Source organism: Papio anubis, chromosome 1 (genome assembly GCF_008728515.1).
Source record: "Papio anubis isolate 15944 chromosome 1, Panubis1.0, whole genome shotgun sequence".
Classification (NCBI taxonomy): Eukaryota; Metazoa; Chordata; class Mammalia; order Primates; family Cercopithecidae; genus Papio; species Papio anubis.
This window is the reverse complement of record NC_044976.1, coordinates 106,562,854-106,585,354: the sequence shown is the minus strand read 5'-3', so window position 1 is coordinate 106,585,354 and position 22,501 is coordinate 106,562,854. Positions and strand designations below refer to the sequence as shown.

Genomic DNA, 22,501 nt, shown 5'->3' with positions numbered 1-22,501 from the left:
AAATGATTAAAGAACAGATGTACAAACATTTCCAGAGTGTAGAAGTACACTATCCTATCCTTTCTAGATTGTTATAACTATAACACCACAAGCAGACAGTCTATGAAACAGGGAAAGTATAGGCCAAGATACCTATGTCTTATATGTAAAATTTAAAGAAAATGTTAGCAAACTGAATCAGCTGTATTAAAAAATACACCACAATCAATGCATTTATAAGAGCAACTTAACGAAATTTATTAGAAGACATTAAAGAAGACTCAGTATAGAAAAGATGTACCTTCTCTCCAAATTGGTAATAGAGATTCAGTGCCATTGAAAAAAACCCACCTGGTTTTTTTTGAGGAACTTGTCAAGCTGAGTCTCAAATTTATATCAAAGAGCAAAGGCCTAAGAATATCCAGGACATCCATGAAGAACTGTAAGAAGCCAGGGGCCTGCCCTATCAGATACCAAGAGTTGTTACTAAGCCATAACCAAGTCAGTGCTATTTCTACAGAAACAGACAAGTTAACAAGTGGAACATAATAGAGAGCCCAAAAACAGACCCATCCATATTTTGGATTTGTCACATGAAAGAAGTAGCTTCGCAAAACTTTGCGAAAAGGAGAGTGTATGCAATAGATGATGCTCATGCTCATGCTCATGCAGACAAAAAGGAAATTGGGACACCTGCCTCTTACCGTACACAAACATCAACCTAAACGTGAAAGTTAAACTATAACAGCTTGAGGTGGTGGGGAAGAAACATCTTTATCTCAGTGTAGGGAAGAATTTATTTTAAAAAGAAGACACAAAAAGCCATACACAGAAATGAAAAGACTGTATTCAACTACATTAAAAAGATTAAATTCAGCTGCATTAAAATCAAGAGCATCTGTACTTGGACAGCGTAGAGTGGAAAGACAAAGAGAAGGTATTTGCCAACTTATAACTTGAAGGACTAGAATGAACGATATAAAGAACTACATAAATAAGAAAAAGATATACAACCTGTTAGAAAAATGGACAAAGACATGAACAGCATATTTCACATGGAAGAAACAGCAGTAGCAAATGAACATGGTAAGAGATGCTCAACATCTTTAGTGATTTGAAGGGAAATGCAAGTTATACCCACAGCAAGACTATCTTATCTAAGAAGTTTGTCAATACACTAAATGTTCTGTGGTTTTAAGCTACAGAGTTTGTAATTCATTTATTTATTCAATAAATACTTGGTGGCAGGCACTGTTTTAGAAACCTTGGTTATAACTTTGAATGAAATTAAAAAAAAATCCTTGCCTTGTGCAGGCTGCTTATGTGTGGGAGGTTGGGTGGTGGGGTCAGGCAACAAACAATTACATTAAAATAGAAAATAGTGATATAAATAAAGCTATAAATATTGCAACCCAGAGTAATACTATAAACATAAGTAGTGACTAGGACTTTCATGCAGATATACCTCTGTGCTGGGACAAGTGAAAGTTTAAGTGTAATTTCCCATGTGCAGGTCAAAATAAAAAAATGACACTAGAAAACACAATAATGAGTATCTGAAAATTGCATTTTATTTGACTGCTATCCTTTTGCATCATTTTCATACTAATTATAGAATAAAATTTGTAGGGTGCACCAAAGCTTTTTTTTTAAAAAAAAATCCATTAATTCAGTAAATAAATGAGCACCTTCTTTGTGCCAGCCGCTGTAAGAGGTGGCCCAAAGAAGGGAATAAAACAGTCAAAATCCTGGCACAATTGGAATTTCTCTTAGGAGAAAACAGATACAAATGGCATTAATTACCAAGAAACTTATAAAACAAGCCAAATATTAATGATAAATATTTAAGACTATAATATGTTAATTTTAAGATTGAAAATGAGGTGCCAGGATTTCTTAAGACGCAAAGGCACAGTCACTGAGTCTGATTTTTTACAATCACTGTTAAGTTTTTAATTTTTCTAACTTGGAGGAAATTGATAACATGTTTTGAGTATATTTCAAAACTACATTCAAATGTTGCAATAGAACATTAAGAATTATCTTCATGATCCACTAAGTGCGTGAAAAAATGGATAGTGAATCTATTCATTACCATCTTTCAATATTTTATCTTTCAGGTTTTGTGTTTTGTAGCTCATTGGCAGAGTTTGACAGAATGCTGAAAGTAGTCTTTGGTGAGCTGGCTGTAATTTTGGGACCCATTTTTATGTAGATAATTAAAACTATCTAACAGGACCATAAAATGCTTGCTGCCATTTCCGACAACCTATATTTGTGGATGGGGTTTTTTAATTTAAAAAGAATATTATGTTAGAAAAGAAACTGTCATTCTGTAAAGTGGCCACTATTGTTAGTTTTATTTATCAATTTAGTTTTGTTCTTTGATCTTTTTTTTTTTTTAATTTCAGCATTGATGCTGATGGGACAATGACCGTGGACTGGAATGAATGGAGAGACTACTTCTTATTTAATCCTGTTACAGACATTGAGGAAATTATCCGTTTCTGGAAACATTCTACAGTAAGTATACTTTATGTATTTATACTTATTTGGAGCTATAAACCATAGGTACAGTTATCAACCAAGAACACTCTGTAACACTTATGGGCCAGGATACCTGAGTCCCAGTAGCTCCTTAACCTGTAGAGTTCTATTTATTCTATTAGGCATAGATTTATAGAGTTATTTAAAAAAAACAAAACAAAAACAAAAACCCAAGACTGCATAAATGTCCATTCTGAAAACTTGGAAGAAATACCACCTTGATGAATAAGCTGTCCAGCTTTTATCGGCATTTATGTATTCTGCCATAGGGAAGTGTAAAAGTTGTAGCCTTTTCTTTTACTTTTTTTTTTTTGGGAGGGAGTCTCCCTCTGTCGCCCAGGTTGGTGCAGTGGCGCGATCTCAGCTCACTGCAAGCTCCGCCTCCCGGGTTCACGCCATTCTCCTACCTCAGCCTCCCGAGTAGCTGGGATTACAGGCGCCGGCCACCTCGCCTGGCTAAGTTTTTGTATTTTTTAGTAGAGACGGGATTTCACCGTGTTAACCAGGATGGTCTCGATCTCCTGACCTCGTGATCCGCCCGCCTCGGCCTCCCAAAGTGCTGGGATTACAGGCGTATTGTCCAAATAATCTCAGCACCTCATGGTTGCTAAGGATCTGTGTCCTTGTTTGGTCAGATTGCTTAGATTTATCTCTGGCTTAAGGCACTTACAATATTCATCAAAGGCATTAAAAGTTACAGAATCTTTTTGCTTCATCTGCTTAGCATTTCATACCAGTTTGTTTTCCACAAAGCTTTCAAATTTTGATTGTTTCATTAATATTCTGCATACTGATGTAAACCAAGTTCTATTATTATGCAATCTGCTCCTGAAACTATTGGGAACTTTCTGAAGGAGTTTTGTTTTTGTTTTTGTTTTTGTTTTTGTTTTTTTTTTTTTTTGAGACTAGTCTCACTCTGCCGCCCAGGCTGGAGTGCAGTGGCGCCATCTCGGCTCACTTCAACCTCCGCCTCCCGGGTTCACACCATTCTCCTGCCTCAGCCTCCCGAGTAGCTGGGACTACAGGCGCCCGCCACCTCGCCTGGGTAATTTTTTGTATTTTTAGTACAGACGGGGTTTCAGCATGTTAGCCAGGATAGTCTCCATTTCCTGACCTCGTGATCCACCTGCCTCAGCCTCCCAAAGTGTTGGGATTACAGGCGGAGCCACCGGGCCCAGCCTTTTTCTTTTTTCTTAATGGGCTTGTCTTCTACGCACTTAAGATTTTACTAAATTAAATATGCATTAAATGAAGTCAGGAGTTCACATTGCCACTAGTAACAATGCCTAAGCTTACATAAAGCATTATAAAATTGTTGGCGATTAGTGCCTTCTCAGCTATGAGTATAAAATAATATACTAGTAGTTCAGTTGCCTAGATAAATTTTACACTATGTGAAGTTTTATTTACATAATTCTTACTGTATTTTTTAAGGTAGTTGATAACAGGTGAGACTACAATCATATCTCCATTTTATTGATGGTAGAATGAAGGAAGAGAGGGTTACTACCATAGGATAATAGGATAGCTCCTTCCCCTGGCACTCTTGCTTGTAAAAATAATTTTATGCCAAAACAATTTAGATAATAGAATTGTAAAAATAATATAGAATTGTTTCTCTCAAGCTATGGTAATGTAGAATAGGTTGAAGGGGTGATGATTTGAAACAATACCTCTCCATTAGCTAAATTTTATATAGAATCTATTGCATGTTTTAAATGACAAGTCAGATTTATAAAACTATTTTTATAAACAGTAGAAAATGAGTTTAGGGGTATTCACATACACAATTTTAATTTTTATTTACATGTTTAAAACATCATGGTATAAAGTGTAATGTGGATATAAATTTGAGATAAAGGAAGTATTGTTTAAGCACTGATGAACTAATTTCTTAAAAGATGTCATCACCAATTGGTTTTCTAGCCTTATGAAAAGTGGTTGCAGTAAAAAAGATTGACTATATCTGATAAAATGCTGCCCTTTCATTCTAACCTAGACCTAGAGAAGAAAAGATACTGTGAATCTATGATGAAAGAAAGTTGTAACTGTTGGTTTTGTATATTTGTAATTACTGTTTATTTTCATTTCTTGTGAACTGATACTGTACATTGTTCATTGTGAATAGAAGACATAATCTTTGTGCTCAAATTGGTTTAGTATAAATTCTAGGGAGTGAAGTTCATATTAACAGTAAAATAGCATATGATTCTCACTAAAACAGAAACGTCTTCTGGGATTATATATTTTTAACTAAGGGGATCTTTTTTTCATTTTAACAGGGAATTGACATAGGGGATAGCTTAACTATTCCAGATGAATTCACGGAAGATGAAAAAAAATCCGGACAATGGTGGAGGCAGCTTTTGGCAGGAGGCATTGCTGGTGCTGTCTCTCGAACAAGCACTGCCCCTTTGGACCGTCTGAAAATCATGATGCAGGTGAGCTTTATTATCGTGTGTCCAGGTTTGCCCTAAATATTCTAAAACAGTGAGAAATGTGGTGCTTTGAAAAAGAAGTTTTAAAATTTCTCAGTAATAATCTTTTATACCCTAAAAAATAAATCTATTTTGTTGCTGTTAACTCTGAATTCAGTCCATGTAAGTATGGCAGTGTACCAAACCTTAGATTGTTAGTACGTGTATGTAATGAACTTTTAATCTTTGGCATTCTATGACTATTCAAACGTTTAATTTAAATAATATCTCTAGCTATTCTTGTGGGTTCTCCTTATTTATAGTTTCCTTCCTTTTTATATACTTTATCAAAAGTAAAGTGTTTCTGAAATCTAGAATCTTAGACCAGCAATGTAATTTTAAAAATTATTCTGAAGCTGAGGTTAGTCTGGCTTTATAGACTGATTTTGTTATTTACTAGCCGTGTAGCATTGGGCTGGCCAGAGTGGAAAGAGGGAAAGGAAAATAATTAATATGTAGTTGCTTATTGTGGTAAGCCAGTTAATGCTTGCAGCAGCCCAGTGAAGTAGGTATTTTATCATTTTTCCAGGGGGAATCTGAGGCCCAGGGAATTAACTTTTCCTTTACCACAAATGAGAGGGGGAATGGAGTATCTTTGCCTCCAGTGCTCTTGGTTCTCATGCTGCATGAAACCTCTGAGGTCTCATTTTCCTTCATTCTGGGATGGGGATAAGAATATCTAACAAGAATGGTTGTGAGAATCAAACAATATCAGGTATGTGAAAATGTCCGGTACACTGGAATAACCTGTTGGAACATAGTAGTAGTTTACAAAATATTTTTAAAACTTTGTTATACTTATGGTCAGCAGCTTTTATATTTGTCCATAGATTTCTGGACAAAAAGATTTCTGACAGTATTTTAAACTAGCATTCCTTCAGAATGTACCCAAATCCCAAAATGTATTTAGGGGCAAAGCTAATGCTTTAAAGGAAAAGGAGAGGGGATTGGTGTGTGTTTTTCTTTAGGAACAGTAGTAAGCTGACTTTTAGAGAACTTGAATAAGCATTTATTTTTTCCTTTATCCTATTTTATTGTGAAGTTTATTTATTTAAAATAAAATGGATTTCTCTGGAATTTAGTTTCTGCAAATGTGAGGAGTTTCCAAAGTCAACCTTCAGGTTTGATACTTCTCTAGAAATACTCACATAACTCACTGAAAGCTTATTATCCCTGGTTATGGTTTATTATAGGGAAAAGATACAGGTAAAAATCAGTCAAGTAAAGAAGCTCATAGGACAGAGCTTCTGTTATCCTCTCCCTGTGGAATCTCCGTGTCTTACTTTCCTGGCACTGTTGTGTGACACTAGGCGCGGAATATTGCAGACCAACCAGGGAGGCTCACCTGAGCCTTTGGTGTGCAGAGTTCTTATTGGGCCCCGTTTTCATACTGGCCACATGGCTGGCCTTCAGAATTCACCCCCTTCTGTGAGTGCGTGTGTGTGTGCCTGTGTGTGTGTGTGTCCATTTAGTGGTAATCACCCCTTTTATGTGAGCTGAAACAATCAGAAGAATGTCTGATTTGTTTAATTATTTTTGGTGTATTGGATTTAATCAGCTTTTTCTGTAGGTGGTCATAAGGTATAGTATTTTTAAATGACTACCACACCTGTAGTATAAGCCAAGTCATTTATCAGTATTCACAGGATGGGTACATGTTGTAATGAATTTATTGCCTAGAGAGGCCTCAAATGCCAAAGAAGGTACAATTTTTATTTTTGGTTTCAGGCTGTATGCATTCCAGTGTTTGTAACCCTGATACACACAATATCCATACCATTTCAGACCCATTTACAGTTCATGGCTGTACTACTTCTTGAGGAGAGGGAGTAAGATACTACTCCCTCTCCTCAAGAATATAAACAGTATTACCTGCAGTATATATAATATAATATAATAATATAATATTATTACCTGCAGTATACTTTTTTATTTCTCTTTAACTGAGCTTGTTCATGTTTCAAAGGGTGTTCCATTGCCTGATACATAATTTAGTTAATATTATCTTATGAAGGTTGTTCATAATTTTAATGTTCTTCTTGTCTTCTCTCTCTGCTTTCTCACACCGAAGATACCAATTATTCTTAGTTTTAGAGTCAGAGACAGGCGTCTAAAATCATGGCAATACTCCCTCCCATCATTATGTATAATTTATTTTTTCAACCTTTCTATATTTTATTTTCAAATATATCTTCTTGCAGTTAGAAACAGTATTGAAAAAGATTGTATGGTTGCTTTAGAAAAAGTAACAGTAATATGCCAGCAGCATTTTATATCATTCTGCTTTTATTTTTAGGTTCATGGTTCAAAATCAGACAAAATGAACATATTTGGTGGCTTTCGACAGATGGTAAAAGAGGGAGGGATCCGCTCGCTTTGGAGGGGAAATGGTACAAATGTCATCAAAATTGCTCCTGAGACAGCTGTTAAGTTCTGGGCATATGAACAGGTAATTTTTATCACCTATGGAATTTATTAACAAAGAGGAGTTAGTAAACGGATTCAATAAAGGTTAATGTATAATGCTTTTGGGATTCTTGTTTTAATACACAATAATCTTTCGCGTATACTCCATAAGAAGTATCACTTATAGATTAGACTAAATAAAATCAGAGATTTCTCACGACCAAGTTACGGGATTCTTAATTCATCATATTATTTATAAAGAAAGTTTGTTTTTCTAAGTAGTTCTTAAAGGAAGGGTAGAATTTTAGTTTATTCATTCTGAATTCTGAGCAGAAGCAGCACACTAACGTAAGTTTTATGAAAGTGTCACAATCTAACCTGTGGAAGGAAAACTTACAAGTTGAAGTCCTTTGTGTAATTTGACATTGCTGTAAAACTGAGCTGAGTTTGGAGTGACAGCTCCATGAAGGCAGGGGCATGGCTTCTTCCCCATGTACTCCAGCACCTAGACAGAGCTTGGCATGTGATAAGTGCCAAGTGAGTGTTGAAAGAATGAATGACTGAACAAAGGCATTTACCTCTGAATCACTTCTCTGTTGACTTTTGTTAACTTGGATTTTTTGAGCTATTGCTTCAGCCTAACTCAATGTAAAGGGGAAATACAGAGGTAAGTTTTAGAGTTTGGGTTCTCTTTATGGTCGTTGGCAGAACTGTCTAGTTGAGCAGCCACAGATTACTTTTTCCATTATTTATTCCATCGTTGTTTATCAAGGACTGTAAGGGCCTTGAAATTCAACTCCCCACCCCTGTAGTTTTTGTATTATTCCATGTAGATTTTAGATTATTCTGGAGAGTGTTTTGTTCTTGAGCAACAGAATACTCTTGAGAAGATTATGGTATCCTTTTTCTTTGCCTGGGAAATAGAGAAGCAAAAAAAAAAAAAAAAAAAAAATTTAAAGAGAATCTAGTCTCCAGGATTTTAATGAGAACGTATCCTTGGGAAGGTTATTTTCCTTATGTGAAGGTTTGAAGATTCAAATCATGATTATTAAGGGCTAATGTTTGAGATACCCTTAGGTTATTCTGACTTCACACTTGGATTTTATGATAGGAAAGCCAGAGCCTAAAATAAACAAATACTCAATGCAGTTATTTTAGTATGCAAGAAGTTTAGTATTTTTGAAAGTCCATGGGTATTACAAACAAATATGCATATTTTACTTTATGTCATTTGTCAAATTCTTACCTTGGATACCACCAGCAGGCATCCTCTGCTTCTGTCCACCCAAGCTCCTTCCTAAGACCTCTTTATAGTATTGTGATTTCTGCACACTAACTTTCTTAGACATCAAGAGAAAGCTGTCTACACAGTGTGGTGTAGTGTTCTTATGGGCTCTGGGCCTATGGTGCCGCTTTCTCCTGTCCTGCTGAAGGTCCATTCATCCCTCGGGGCTCTCTAAAAGCCACCTTCTTATGAGAAGCATGTCCTAAGCATCTCAACCAAAATCAGTTCCTCCCCTATCTAGCCTCCCTCGAGTGCTGAATTGCAGAATATCCCATTTTTCATTGGATGATGGAAAACCCATTGTTTTCTCCGTGGGTTCTAAATTACTTCAGGGTAAATAGGCTGTATATATTCTCAAATTTCCCCGAGTATGTAACTAGCTCACTTTTAGATTCAGATAGGTTTTGTTCATTGAATAGCTAGTACTTTAGGAAACTAAGAAAAAGATCTTTTCAACCTGGTGTGTAGCTCTGTCAAACACATCATCAGTTTGGGGTAAAGCTGTGTTCTCTGTGGGTTGTCATTACGATAGTAGTGTAATTGTGTCATTGACAGGGTGGTAGTGTGGGGTAGTGTTCTCATGGTTTCAGCTGCCATCTCTGTACTGACTGCATTCCACTCCAATATCTTTCTCTTTATCTCAACACCGTAGATCTACCTGTGTACTGTGTGTTTCAGCATCTCTGCTTGCATGGCCTAGGAGTGCCTCACACTCAACATATCCACCATGCACGTCATCTTTCTGCTACTCCCTGTCTCCTGACCCTGCTTCAGCAACACATATACACCCTTCCTCTTTCTATGTGTCATATGGTGGGGAATGTCCTTTAGTACCTTACTCAGGAGTTAGTTCCTCCGGGAATGCTTCTGTTTTAATTTCCTTTTGTTATTTCACACTGAATTCTGATGTTCTCTGCACTTATCTTCTTGGTGAGACTGTGAGCTTCCTTAGGCAGTAGCTACTTGTATTCCTAGCACCTTGCCCAGTGCCAGGAAACTCTTATTAAGTGAATGAAAAGACAGAACTGCCGGACTGGAATTTGAGCTCAATTTGCCTCAATCTCAAGCCATTAAGATGAAGGGAAGCTGGGCATGGTGGCTCACGCCTCTAATCCCAGCACTTTGAGAGGTAGTTTGCTTGAGCCCAGGAGTTCAAGACCAGCCTGGGCAACATGGCAAAACCCCATTTCTACAAAAAATATAAAAATTAGTTGGGCTTGGGGTGTGTGCCTGTACTCTGGAGGCTGAGGTGGGAGGATCACTTGAGTTCGAGAGGCAGAGGTTGCAGTGAGCTGAGATCACACCATTGCAGTCTAGCCTGAGTTCCAGCCCAGGTCTGCCTGACTCTCAATCGCATGATATTAATATCCTGACCAGTCACTATTTTGGCTGTATTGGGGTCATATTTCCACCTTTGATCCAGTTAGCTATGTTGGGTCACTTTAGTACTGATAGCCAGGGAGATGCTGGGCTTGATAGGTTAGTATAATTCTATGTATTACCTGCAAAAACTGTTTTTATAAATTGTTGTGTTAATATTTGTTTGTCACCTATTTATTCGTTTTATTTGCACTGGTGGAAATAAACTCATCTTTTAAAAACTGTGGGGAAACTATCCAAACACTGTGAAAACTTGATTAACCTTGTATTTTCTGTACGTCTGGGGAAGAATGCTGTTATGCTGTTTCAGCAAAGGAGCAACTTGGTCCAACCTGGGAGACATCTGTGTTCTGTAGAAATCTGACTTGAAAACCACTGTCCAGTAACTGCGTGTAGTAGCATTTAGGCCTTACTCTTCTGCTACGTATTATTAATGTAGTATATACATCTGGAGACACATCATCACATTTGTCAATTTATTGATTTCTAGGAGCTGATTTGTATTCTAGGATTGTCTAGTTGGCTTGGGCTGCCATAAAATATCACAGAGTGTGTGGAATCAACAGAGGAAATTCATTTCTCACAGTTTCGGAGGCTAGAATGCCTAAGATCAAGGGCCAAACCAGTTTGATTTCTAGTGAGGTTCTCTTTCCAGCTTATAGACATGGTCTATAAGCTTATAGACACACCTGGTGTGTGGTCACATGGTCTTTTCTTGGTGCACATGTGAGGGGAGAGAGAGAGAGTGAGCCCTCTGGTGTCTGCTCTTATAAGAACACTGATCCTTTCATGAGGGCTCCATCCTCATGACCTCATAACCCTAATCCAGAAGCCTCATCTCCTAATACCATCACATGGGAGGTTAGGGCTTCAACATATGAGTTTGGTGGGGGCACAGCTCAGTCCACGGCAGGTAGTAATGTGCATTTTAAAACTTATTTATACAGTACAAGAAGTTACTTACTGAAGAAGGACAAAAAATCGGAACATTTGAGAGATTTATTTCTGGTTCCATGGCTGGAGCAACTGCACAGACTTTTATATATCCAATGGAGGTGAGTACCATTGTGAAGTCTGACTGTGTGATGGTGTTTGTGTTGGTTGTCTATTGCTCTCTAACAAGTTATCCCAAAATCAACAGTTTAAAACAAGTATTTATCATTGCAGAGTTCGTATGGGTCAGGAATCTGGGAGCAGCTTAGCTGGGTGCCTCTGGCTCAGGGATTTTCACAGCCCATAGTCAAGATGGTAGTCAGTGCTGCAGTCACCTCGAGACTCGGCTGGGGGTGGATTCCAAGCTCATTCATATGGTTGCAGCCAGGCCTCACTGGCTATGGGCTGGAAACATCAGTTCCTTACCACATGAGCCTTTCTGTAGACTGCCTGAGTATCCTCAAAACACAGTAGCTGGCTTCCCTATAGTCAGTGATCCAACAGAAAGAGAGAGAGAGAGAGTGCCCAAGACGAAAGCTGATATCTTTTGCCTTTTCTGCTGTATTCTGTTGATCATACAGACCAACCCTGGTAGAGTGTGGGAGGGGATGGTATAATGATGTGAATACCAGGAGACAAATGTCATTGGGGGTCACATTAGAGGCTGGCTGCCACTGTGTTGGTGAGAAATATAATTCTCACTCCTGTCCAAAGAGTTTCTGTGTGATAAATTTAGTAATGGAATCTCAGGATTTGATTATATGGTGGTATCCTAATTAGACATCCTTTCATTATTACATAGGTTGGCAAAACACAGACCTATGGGCTGTTTCGTACAGCCCTTGAGCTAAGAATGCTTTTTTACATTTTTAAAAAGTGGGCGACACAGGATGAAGCGAGAAAGATCTAAAATCGACACGCTAAAATCACAATTAAAAGAACTAGAGAAGCAAGAGCAAACAAATTCAAAAGATAGCAGAAGACAAGAAATAACTAAGATCAGAGCAGAACTGAAGGAGATAGAGACACAAAAAACCCTTCAAGAAATCAATTAATCCAGGAGCTGGTTTTATGAAAAGATTAACAAAATAGATAGACCACTAGCCAAAATAATAAAGAAGAAAAGAGAGGGGAATCAAATGGACACAATAAAAATGATAAAGGGGATATCACTACTGATCCCAATACAAACTAACGTCAGAGAATACTATAAACACCTCTATGCAAATAAACTAGAAAATCTAGAAGAAATGGATAAATTCCTGGACACGTACACCCTCCCAAGACTAAACCAGAAAGAAACAGAATCCCTGCATAGACCAGTAACATGTTCTGAAATTGAGGCAGTAATTAATAGCCTACCAACCAAAAAGAGCCCAGGACCAAACACATTCACAGCCAAATTCTACCACAGGTACAAAGAGGAGCTAATACCATTCCTTCTGAAATTATTCCAAACAATAGAAAAAGAGGGACTCCTCCCTAACTCATTTTATGAGGGCAGCATCATTCTGATACCAAAACCTGGCAGAGACACAACCAAAGAAGAAATTTTCACCGGGCACGGTGGCTCACGCCTGTAATCCCAGCACTTTGGGAGGCCGAGGCAGGCGGATCACGAGGTCAGGAGATCGAGACCATCCTGGCTAACACAGTGAAACCCCATCTCCACTAAAAATACAAAAAATTAGCCGGGCGTGGTGGTGTGTGCCTGTAGTCCCAGCTACTCGGAGGCTGAGGCAGGAGAATGGCATGAACCTAGGAGGCGGAGCTTGCAGTGAGCCGAGATGGTGCCACTGCACTCCAGCCTAGGCAACAAAGCGAGACTCCGTCTCAAAAAAAAAAAAAAAAAAAAAAAGAAAGAAATTTTCAGGCCAATATCCCTGATGAACATCAATGTGAAAATCCTCAATAAAATACCAGCAAACTGAATTCAGCAGCACATCAAAAAGCTTATTCACCACTATCAAGTCAGCTTCATCCCTGGGATGCAAGGATGGTTCAACATGCAAATCAATATAACCGAATTCATCAATAAACAGAACCAGTGACAAAAACCACATGATTATCTCAATAGATGCAGAAAAGGCCTTCAATAAAATTCAACACCTCTTAATGCTAAAAACTCTCAATAAACTAGATGTTGATGGAATGTATAACAAAATAATGAGAGCTATTTATGACAAACCCACAGCCAATATCATACTGAATGGGCAAAAGCTGGAAGCATTCCCTCTGAAAACCGGCACAAGACAAGGATGCCCTCTCTCACTACTCCTATTCAACATAGTATTGGAAGTTCTGGCCAGGGCAATCAGGCAGGAGAAAGAAATAGAAGGTATTCAAATAGGAAGAGAGAAAGTCAAATTGTCTCTCTTTGCAGATGACATAATTGTATATTTAGAAAACCTCCTCGCTTGCAGTGAGCTGAGATCCGGCCACTGCACTCCAGCCTGAGCGACAGAGCGAGACTCTGTCTCAAAAAAAAAAAAAAAAGAAAAAGAAAAGAAAAAGAAAAGAAAGAAAACCTCCTCATCTCAGCCCCAAATCTCCTTAAGCTGATAAGCAACTTCAAGCAAAGTCTCAGGGTACAGAATCAATGTGAAAAAATAACAAGCATTCCTATACACCAGTGATAGACAAACAGCCAAATCACAAGTGAACTACCATTCACAATTGCTACAAAGAGAATAAAATACCTCGGAATACAACTTACAAGGGATGTGAAGCACCTGTTCAAGGAGAACTACAAACCACTGCTCAAGGAAATAAGAGAGGACACAAACAAATGGAAAAACATTCCATGCTCATGGATAGGAAGAATCAATATCATGAAAATGGCCATACTGCCCAAAGACATTTATAGATTCAATGATATCCCCATCAAGCTAACATTGACTTTCTTCACAGAATTAGAAAAAACTACTTTAAATTTTATATGAAACTAAAAAAGAGCCCGTATAGCCAAGACAATCCTAAGCAGAAAGAACGAAGCTGGAGGCATCACGCTGCCTGACTTCAAGCATACTACAAAGCTACAGTAACCAAAACAACATGGTACTGGTACCAAAACAGATATATAGACCAATGGAACAGAACAGAGGCCTCAGAAATAATGCCACACATCTACAACCATCTGATCTTTGACAAAAACAATAGGGAAACGATTCCTTATTTAATAAATGATGTTGGGAAAACTGGCTAGCCATATGCAGAAGACTGAAACTGGACCCCTTCCTTACACCTTATACAAAAATTAACTCAAGATGGATTAAAGTCTTAAACATAAGACCTAAAACTATAAAAAACCCTAGAAAAAAACCTAGGCAATACCATTTAGGACATAGGCATGGACAAAGACTTTTTGACTAAATCACAGAAAGCAATGGCAACAAAAGCCAAAGTTGACAAATGGGATCTAATTAAACTAAATATCTTGTGCACAGCAAAAGAAACTATCATCAGAGTGAACCAGCAACCTACAGAATGGGAGAAAAATTTTGCAATCTATCCAACTGACAGAGGGCTAATATCCAGAATCTATAAGGAACTTAAACAAATTTACAAGGAGTAAAAACCCCATGAAAAAGTGGGTGAAGGATATGAACAGACACTTCTCATAAGAAGACCTCTATGCAGCCAACAAACATATGACAAAAGGCTCATCATCCCTGGTTGTTAGATAAATGCAAATCAAAACCACAATGACATACCATCTCACACCAGTTAGTTAAAAAGTCAGGAAACAACAGATGCTGGCAAAGATGGGGAGAAATAGGAATGCTTTTACACTGTTGGTGGGAGTGTAAATTAGTTCAACCATTGTGGAAGACAGTGTGGCGATTCCTCAAGGATCTAGAACCAGAAATACCATTTGACCCAGCAATCCCATTACTGGTTATATATTCAAAGGATCATAAATTATTCTACTGTAAAGACGTGCACACGTATGTTTATTGCAGCACTATTCATGATAGCAAAGACTTGGAACCAACCCAAATGCCCATCAATGATACACTAGATAAAGAAAATGTGGCACATATACACCATGGAATACTATGCAGCCATAAAATAAGGATGAGTTCATGGCCTTTGTAGGGACATGGATGAAGCTGGAAGCCATCATTCTCAGCAAACTAACACAGGAACAGAAATCCAAACACCACACGTACTCACTTGTAACTGGGAGCTGAACAATGAGAACATATGGACACAGGGAGGGGAACATCACACACTGGGGCCTGTTGGGAGTGGGGGCCTAGGGGAGGGATAGTATTAGGAGAAATACCTAATGTAGATGACCGGTTGATGGGTGCAGCAAACCACCATGGCACATGTATACCTATGTAACAAACCTGCATGTTCTGCACATGTATCCCAGAACTTAAAGTATAATTTTTAGAAAGCAGGCAAAAACAAAAGAAAACAAAAAGAATGTACAACTGAGACCTAATATTTTAGGCTTGCAATGACAAATATTTTACTATTTAGTCTTTACAGGAAAAGTTTTCCAACTACTGCTTTATAGCAAAAAATAATATTGTAGATGTGGAATTTATTGATATAGCAGAGGGTTTTTTAGTAACTGGTGACTTAAGCAAGATAAATACGATTTTCACCAATATGTGGTATGCATGCTAATATAGCTTTTTTTCCAAGCATCTTAATATGATTGTTTATATTACTCCACATACCTCTCAAAAAAATCTTAATACCTATTTTTCCCCTTATATCCTCCATATCAATTAATAGTATCACCTTCCCAACTCCCCACTGCCCCATCCTGTGTTCCAAGCTAGAAACACTGGGGTTATCCTTTATACTACCATTTCCCTCACCTTCCAGACGCAGGTGGTCACTGGTCAGTTTTGTTAAGGCATTAACAGATTATCTTGCCTCCATTTCCTTGGTCACTTCCTTCACCAGATCCTCCTTGCAGTCAACGGGTCTCTCTGGCTGTGGTCTTAGCCCCTCAATAGAGGTAATACATGAAGGAGAATGTATCAACAAACTGTACAGTCTTTTGAGTGACAATATGTGCTAGGTATTTGATCCGTGTAAAATTACTTCATTTGAATTCTGTGATGATAGAGTTAATATGAACAATAATATTTTGTTATTTTTTTTATATCCAGGTTATGAAAACCAGGCTGGCTGTAGGCAAAACTGGGCAATACTCCGGAATATATGATTGTGCCAAGAAGATTTTGAAACATGAAGGCTTGGGAGCTTTTTACAAAGGTTATGTTCCCAATTTATTAGGTATCATACCTTATGCAGGCATAGATCTTGCTGTGTATGAGGTGAGTTTATAGAATCTTTTGAATCTGAAAATGCAGTTAAATAGCTCTTGTTAGAATTGGACTTTATGTGAAGTAGACATATACCATAAAACAGTTTGTGACCAGAAGTAAATTCAAGTATATGTTATTTGAACTTTCAAGTAACGAGTGTGAATGTACATAGGGCCACTTTTGTATTAGATTTTCTTGGGAATTGCTTTTATTAATGAAGAGTAGATTCAAAGTTAGGTATAGTTGTTCACCTTAAAAGGTGGTTATAGAGATTGTTTTCAGGGAAGACAAAGCAAATAAATTCCTTTGTTTTGGATTTGCAAAAATCTGACACTAAGCCAAGTGATTAACGTGACTAATGTGAGTAATACAGTTTCATTTCTTGTACTGAAGAATACAAATCTTGGATCAACCCTGTAATCTAAATCATTTAATAATTTATGAATCTCACAAACATTTATTGAGCACACACTATACAAACCTCTGGGTTAGACACTGGATCTGGGGATTCAAAGGACTCACTGTGTGCCTTGAAGAAACTGAAGGTCTGGTGGGGGAGACAAACAAACAACTAAAACCTAGTGTGGTTAGCTGTGCTGTGGTAGACATGAGCCAGGGTGCATGTTAGGATGGGACCTAAGCTACAGCATAGAGGAAGAGTGGACTTTTTTTTTAAGAAGACTGGACTTTTTTTTAAAGAAGACTGGACTTTTTTTTTAAGAAGACTGGACTTTTTTTTTAAGAAGACTGGACTTTTTTTTAAAGAAGACTGGACTTTTTTTATTGAGATTTACTTCATATTCCTTACATTTCACTTATTTGAAGTATACAAGCAAATCATTTTTGGCCTCTTACATATTTTTTTTTTTTTTTTGAGACAGAGTCTCACTCTGTTGCCCAGGCTGAAGTGCAATGGCATGATCTCGGCTCACTGCAAGCTCCGCCTCCCGGGTTCACACCATTCTCCTGCCTCAGCTTCCCGAGTAGCTGGGACTACAGGCGCCCACCACCACGCCCAGCCAGTTTTTTGTACTTTTAGTAGAGACGGAGTTTCACCACGTTAGCCAGGATGGTCTCAATCTCCTGACTTCGTGATCCGCCCGGCTTGGCCTCCCAAAGTGCTGGGATTACAGGCGTGAGCCACCGCACCTGGCTTCTTACATAATTTTTAAAAATTATGATAAAATATAAAATTTACCATTTTACTCATTGTAAGTATACAATTCGGTGGCATTAATTACATTCACAATATTGTGCAACCATCAACACTATCTGTTTCCAAATCCTTTTCCTCACTCCAAACAGAAACACCTTAAGCTTTAAGCAATAACTTCCTACCCTCCCTAACTCAAACCCTTGATAACCTCTAATCAGGTTTCTATGTCTAGGAATTCACCCATTCAAGGTATCTTATAAGTAGAATCACACAGTATTTTTCTTTTTGTGTCTGATTTATTACTCTCAGCATAATGTCTTTAAGGTTTGTTCATGTTGTAGCATGTATCAGAGCCCTTCATTTCTTTTCATGGCTGAGTAATATTCCGTTATGTGTATATACCACATTTTGTTTAGTCCTTCATCTGTTGAAGAACATTTGGATTGTTTCTACTTTTTCAATATTGTGAATCATGCTGCAGTGAACATTGGCATCTGCGTATCTGTTCGAGTCTATGCCTTCAATTCCTTTGGGTATATATCTTGGAATGGAATTTCTGAGTCATGTGGTCATTCTGTGTTTAGCTTTTAGGAACTATCAGACTGTTTTCTACAGTGGCGGCACCATTTACATTCTCACCAGCAACATACAAAGGTTCCAGTTTTTCCACACCCTTACTAACACTTAATTTCCATTTTAAAAAAGCTTATTTTTATTGTAGCCATCCTCTTAGATGTGAGGTGGTATCATGGTTTAGGACTTTACTTCTTGTGCTGAGTTTTTTTAAAAATTATGATTAAAAACACATAACATAAAGTTTACAATTTTAACCATTTTTAGATATATGGTACAGTAAGTATTAGCTGTTTGTGGTTTGTTGTGCAACAGATCTGTAGAATTTTTTCACCTAGCAAAACTTAAACTCTATAGTCATTAAACAACAGCTCCCAATTTCCCCTTCACCCCAGCGCCATGTAACCTACTTCTCATTTTATGAGTTTGACTACATTAAATACCTTGTATAAGTGAAATCATGTGATATTTCTGTTTCTGTGACTGGCTTATTTCACGTAACATAATTTCCTCAAGATTCATCCATGTGATAGCAATAGCATATGACAGGATTTTTTTTTGTTTTTGAGGTTGAATAATATTTCATTGGGTATATATATATCACACTTTCTTTATCTGTTGATGGACATTTGGGTTGTTTCTACATTTTGGCTATTGTGAATAGTGCTGCAGTGAACATGGTTGTGCAAATATTTCTTCAAGATACTGTTTTCATTTCTTTTTGACATATACTCAGAAGTGGAATTTCTGGGTCAGATGGTAATTCTATTTTTAAGTTTTTGAGGAATCTCCATGTCATTTCCCACAGTGACTAGACCTTTTTGTTTTTTAACATTTCTATCAGTGTACACCAAGATTCCAATTTGTCCACGTCTTCCCCAGTACCATTAAGTGGGGTTGTGAAGTCTCCTACTATTACTGTGTTGCTGTTTATTCCTCCCTTCAGTTCTATAAATGTTTGCTTCATATATGTAGGAATTTAATATTTGGTCCATATATAGTTATAATTATTATTTCTTCCTGGTAACGTGACCCATTTATCATGATGTAATGTCCATCTTTGTCTCTTGTGATAGTTTGTCTTAAAGTCTATTTTGTCAGATGTAATTATGGCCACTCTGCTCTCTTTGGGTTCCCGTTTTTACGGAATATCTTTTTCCATCCTTTCACTTTCAGCATATGTGTGTCCTTAGATCTAAAGTGAGTCTCATATATAAGGTATAGTTGATTCTGTATGTGTTATTCATTCAGCAATTTGTATCTTTTAATTGGGGGATTTAATCCATTTACATTTAAAGCAGTTAGTGATAGGGAAGGACTTACTGTTGTCATTTGGCTAGCTGCCTTTTGTCTTTGTCCTGTAGCTTTTTTGTCTTTCCTTTCCTCTCTTCCTGGCTTCTTTTGTGTTTTGTTGATTTTTTTTTTTTTGTAGTGGTATGTTTTGATTCCCTTCTCATTTCCCTTTGTGTGCATTCTATAGATGCTATTTTTGTGGTTACCATTGCAACTACATAAAACATACTAAAGTTATAGCAACTTATTTTAAACTGTTTACAACTTAACTTCAGTGGTATAGAAAACTGTTTCTTTACATCTTTCACCTCCTCCCCACCAACTTTATGTCTTTTGATATTATATATCCTTAACATAGATTTATAGTTACTTTTTTTGCTTTTCTTCTTTAAATTCTGTTTAAATTTTGTTTTTGAAATAGATTTTAAAGTTATTTTTATACCTTCATTACAACACTATAGAATTTTATAATATTCTAAATATTGACCTTTACCATAGAGTTTCATGTTTTCATATGGTTTTGTGTTGTTATTTATCATCCTTTTGTTTCTCCTTTTAGCCTTTCTTGTAGGGCTGGTCTAGTCGTGATAAGCTATATCAGCTTTTGTTTGTCAGGGACAGTCTTAATTTCTCCTTTTTTGAAGGACAGTTTTGCCCATACAGTATTTTTGTTCGGCAGTTTTTTTAAGTTTCAAAACATAGAATATAACATTCCATTTCCTTCTGACCTGCAAGATTTCGCTTGAGAAATGCACTCAATGGATTTTTTAATCCATTGAGATAATTTTTTAATCCTGTAGGATTTAAAATTTTTAGTCTTACAGGATTAAAAAAATTAAACTAGTTATATAACAATTAACATGTATTTTATACTTAAAATAGCTTATGTTTAAAAAGTTGATTATCATATATATTTTATGCAGTTTCTCCTAATTATTGCCTTCTAATGAAATACAGAGATCTAGAGTAATAGGGGATAAAGTATGGCCTTTTGATCAGCATGCCTGGTTCTGAGTCCTTCTTTAAAAACTCTGGGCCTGGTGTGGTGGCTCATGCCTATAGTCTCCACACTTTGGGGGGCCAAGGCGGGCAGATCACCTGAGGTCAGGAGTTTGAGATCAGCCTGGCCAACATGGTGAAACCCCGTCTCTACTAACAGTACAAAAATTAGCTGGGCGTGGTGGTGGACGCCTGTAATCCAAGCTACTCAGGAGGCTGAGGCAGAAGAATCGCTTGAACCTAGGAGGCAGAGGTTGCAGTGAGCTGAGATTGGGTCACTGCACTACAGCCTGGGTGAAAAGAGTGAGACTCCATCTCAAAAAAACAAACAAAGAAAAACTCCACTGAGATGAATTTTCCTCATTTCAGAATAAATCAGAATAAAATCAGAATAATAGATTTATGTCAGAGTTTTTGTAAGGCCCAAATGAAATATATGTAAAGTGTAAAATGAGATACAATTAGTAGAATTATATTGTTTTATTAATACTCACCATAAGAGGTGTTCTTTAGATCCTGCAGCGTTTGGTACGCAGTTCACATTTGTTTAGAAGAATGTGAGTAACCAGTGCAAAGCTCATGTGTTTTGCATCCCTAGTGGCCTCCCACCTCTCCACAGAGCCGCTGCCTCCTACAGTGCCTGCAGCTTCTACAAATGCGTGGCCCCGTGCTGCAGATATGGGGCTTGTCATGAGGCTGAGAATAACTGTGAAAATGTTTGCATTGAGTGAAGTTGTAGAGTTCGTTAATTATTTTTCTTCTTTATTTCTCTGGCAGCTCTTGAAGTCCTATTGGCTGGATAATTTTGCAAAAGACTCTGTGAACCCTGGAGTCATGGTGTTGCTGGGATGCGGTGCCTTATCCAGCACCTGTGGTCAGCTGGCCAGCTACCCATTGGCTTTGGTGAGAACTCGCATGCAGGCTCAAGGTGAATTTTTGATTACAGAACCACACCGATAAAAGTGCTGCACCAGTAATATGCTTTTAGAACTCCAAGTTCTACTCAGATGCAGAGTGTAGTTTTAAGATGGCATTTCTCAACCATTTTTTCATTATTGCCTCCTTAAGGAATCTTCTCAGAAATTCTTTTTCTGAATACTCCCTCGTCATGAAATTTTTATGTGACTGAAGCATTGCATATGTACTGTGTGCATACATATGCCTTATACATAAACAGAGTAAGATTTTTTTGACTGTGTTACATGCACGTTTTAAGATTATAAGCTTTGGTATCTGATGGATTTGGGTTCATATCCTTGCCTCAGACTTCTTGGGTTTTTAATGGGAATGAAAATTGTACAGTGTTGTAAGAATTACCAACAATATAAATAAAGCATCTTGGGTTTGTTAAATTCTTGGTAAATGGTGGCTGGAATCAGTTTTTAGTGTTGTGTGGACCCTACAAGTTTTGATCTGTGATTCCTCCTCACTGTGACACTGTCTCCATGGTTGGCTTTGATTACACTGTACCGTCCTGGTTGTTCTGCCAGCCCATTGATAACTGCTACCATTTGCTCACTTTTATTGCTATCCCAACTCTATTAAAGTATGCATTCAAATGCCTTTCTTTTCTCTTTGATGTTTTCCCTGGTCAGTCTTATCCATTGTTTTCTTAAGTAGTACACCTTGGGCATCTACAGCTCCATTCCCAACCTCCCTTCCAAGTGCCAGCCACAGCAACCCCAGCCAAGCAGTCAGTCATTAATTGGCAAATACTCCCTGAGCCATGTCCTATTCTAGACACTGACAGATGCTTGGGGTAGAGCAGTCAACAAGTCAGATGTGGCCCCACCAGTGTAGAGTAGAGAAGACGTATATCCAGCAAGTAAACAACCTGGTTAAACCAACTCCCCTTTTGTTAGGGGAGCACAGAACAAGGAGCTATAACCTAACTTGGGAGCTGCAGAATGCTGTCAGTGAAGCTGAGACTAGAAAGATGAGTGGGCACAGGCCAGTGGAGTGGGAGCAGAAAACATTCCAGCTGAGGGAAAGCATGTGTGAAGACACTGAGGCAGGCACCAACATGGTGTATTGGAGGAGCTGAGAGACAGTCATGGCTGTAGAGAAAAACACAAAGTAGTGAACTACACATTTCTTATGTATTCTCTCATTTCACCATCATAACCATCTTGGGGATGGGAATACTACTATTATCCCCATTTTTCAGATGAGCAGCTGG

General features: G+C 37.7%; 1 protein-coding gene across 2 annotated transcripts in view; it reads left to right on the top strand.

The window, feature by feature from the left end:
- The window catches only part of SLC25A24 (solute carrier family 25 member 24), a 56,034-nt gene that overhangs the window by 30,539 nt on the left and 2,994 nt on the right, over positions 1 to 22,501 (top strand). For both annotated transcript variants that reach the window (XM_003892296.5, XM_003892297.5), the window contains exons 4-9: positions 2,391 to 2,502; positions 4,809 to 4,967; positions 7,300 to 7,452; positions 11,022 to 11,129; positions 16,143 to 16,310; positions 21,100 to 21,250. In XM_003892296.5, the coding sequence (XP_003892345.1) occupies positions 2,391 to 2,502; positions 4,809 to 4,967; positions 7,300 to 7,452; positions 11,022 to 11,129; positions 16,143 to 16,310; positions 21,100 to 21,250 (851 nt within the window). The remainder of the gene's footprint in view (positions 1 to 2,390; positions 2,503 to 4,808; positions 4,968 to 7,299; positions 7,453 to 11,021; positions 11,130 to 16,142; positions 16,311 to 21,099; positions 21,251 to 22,501) is intronic.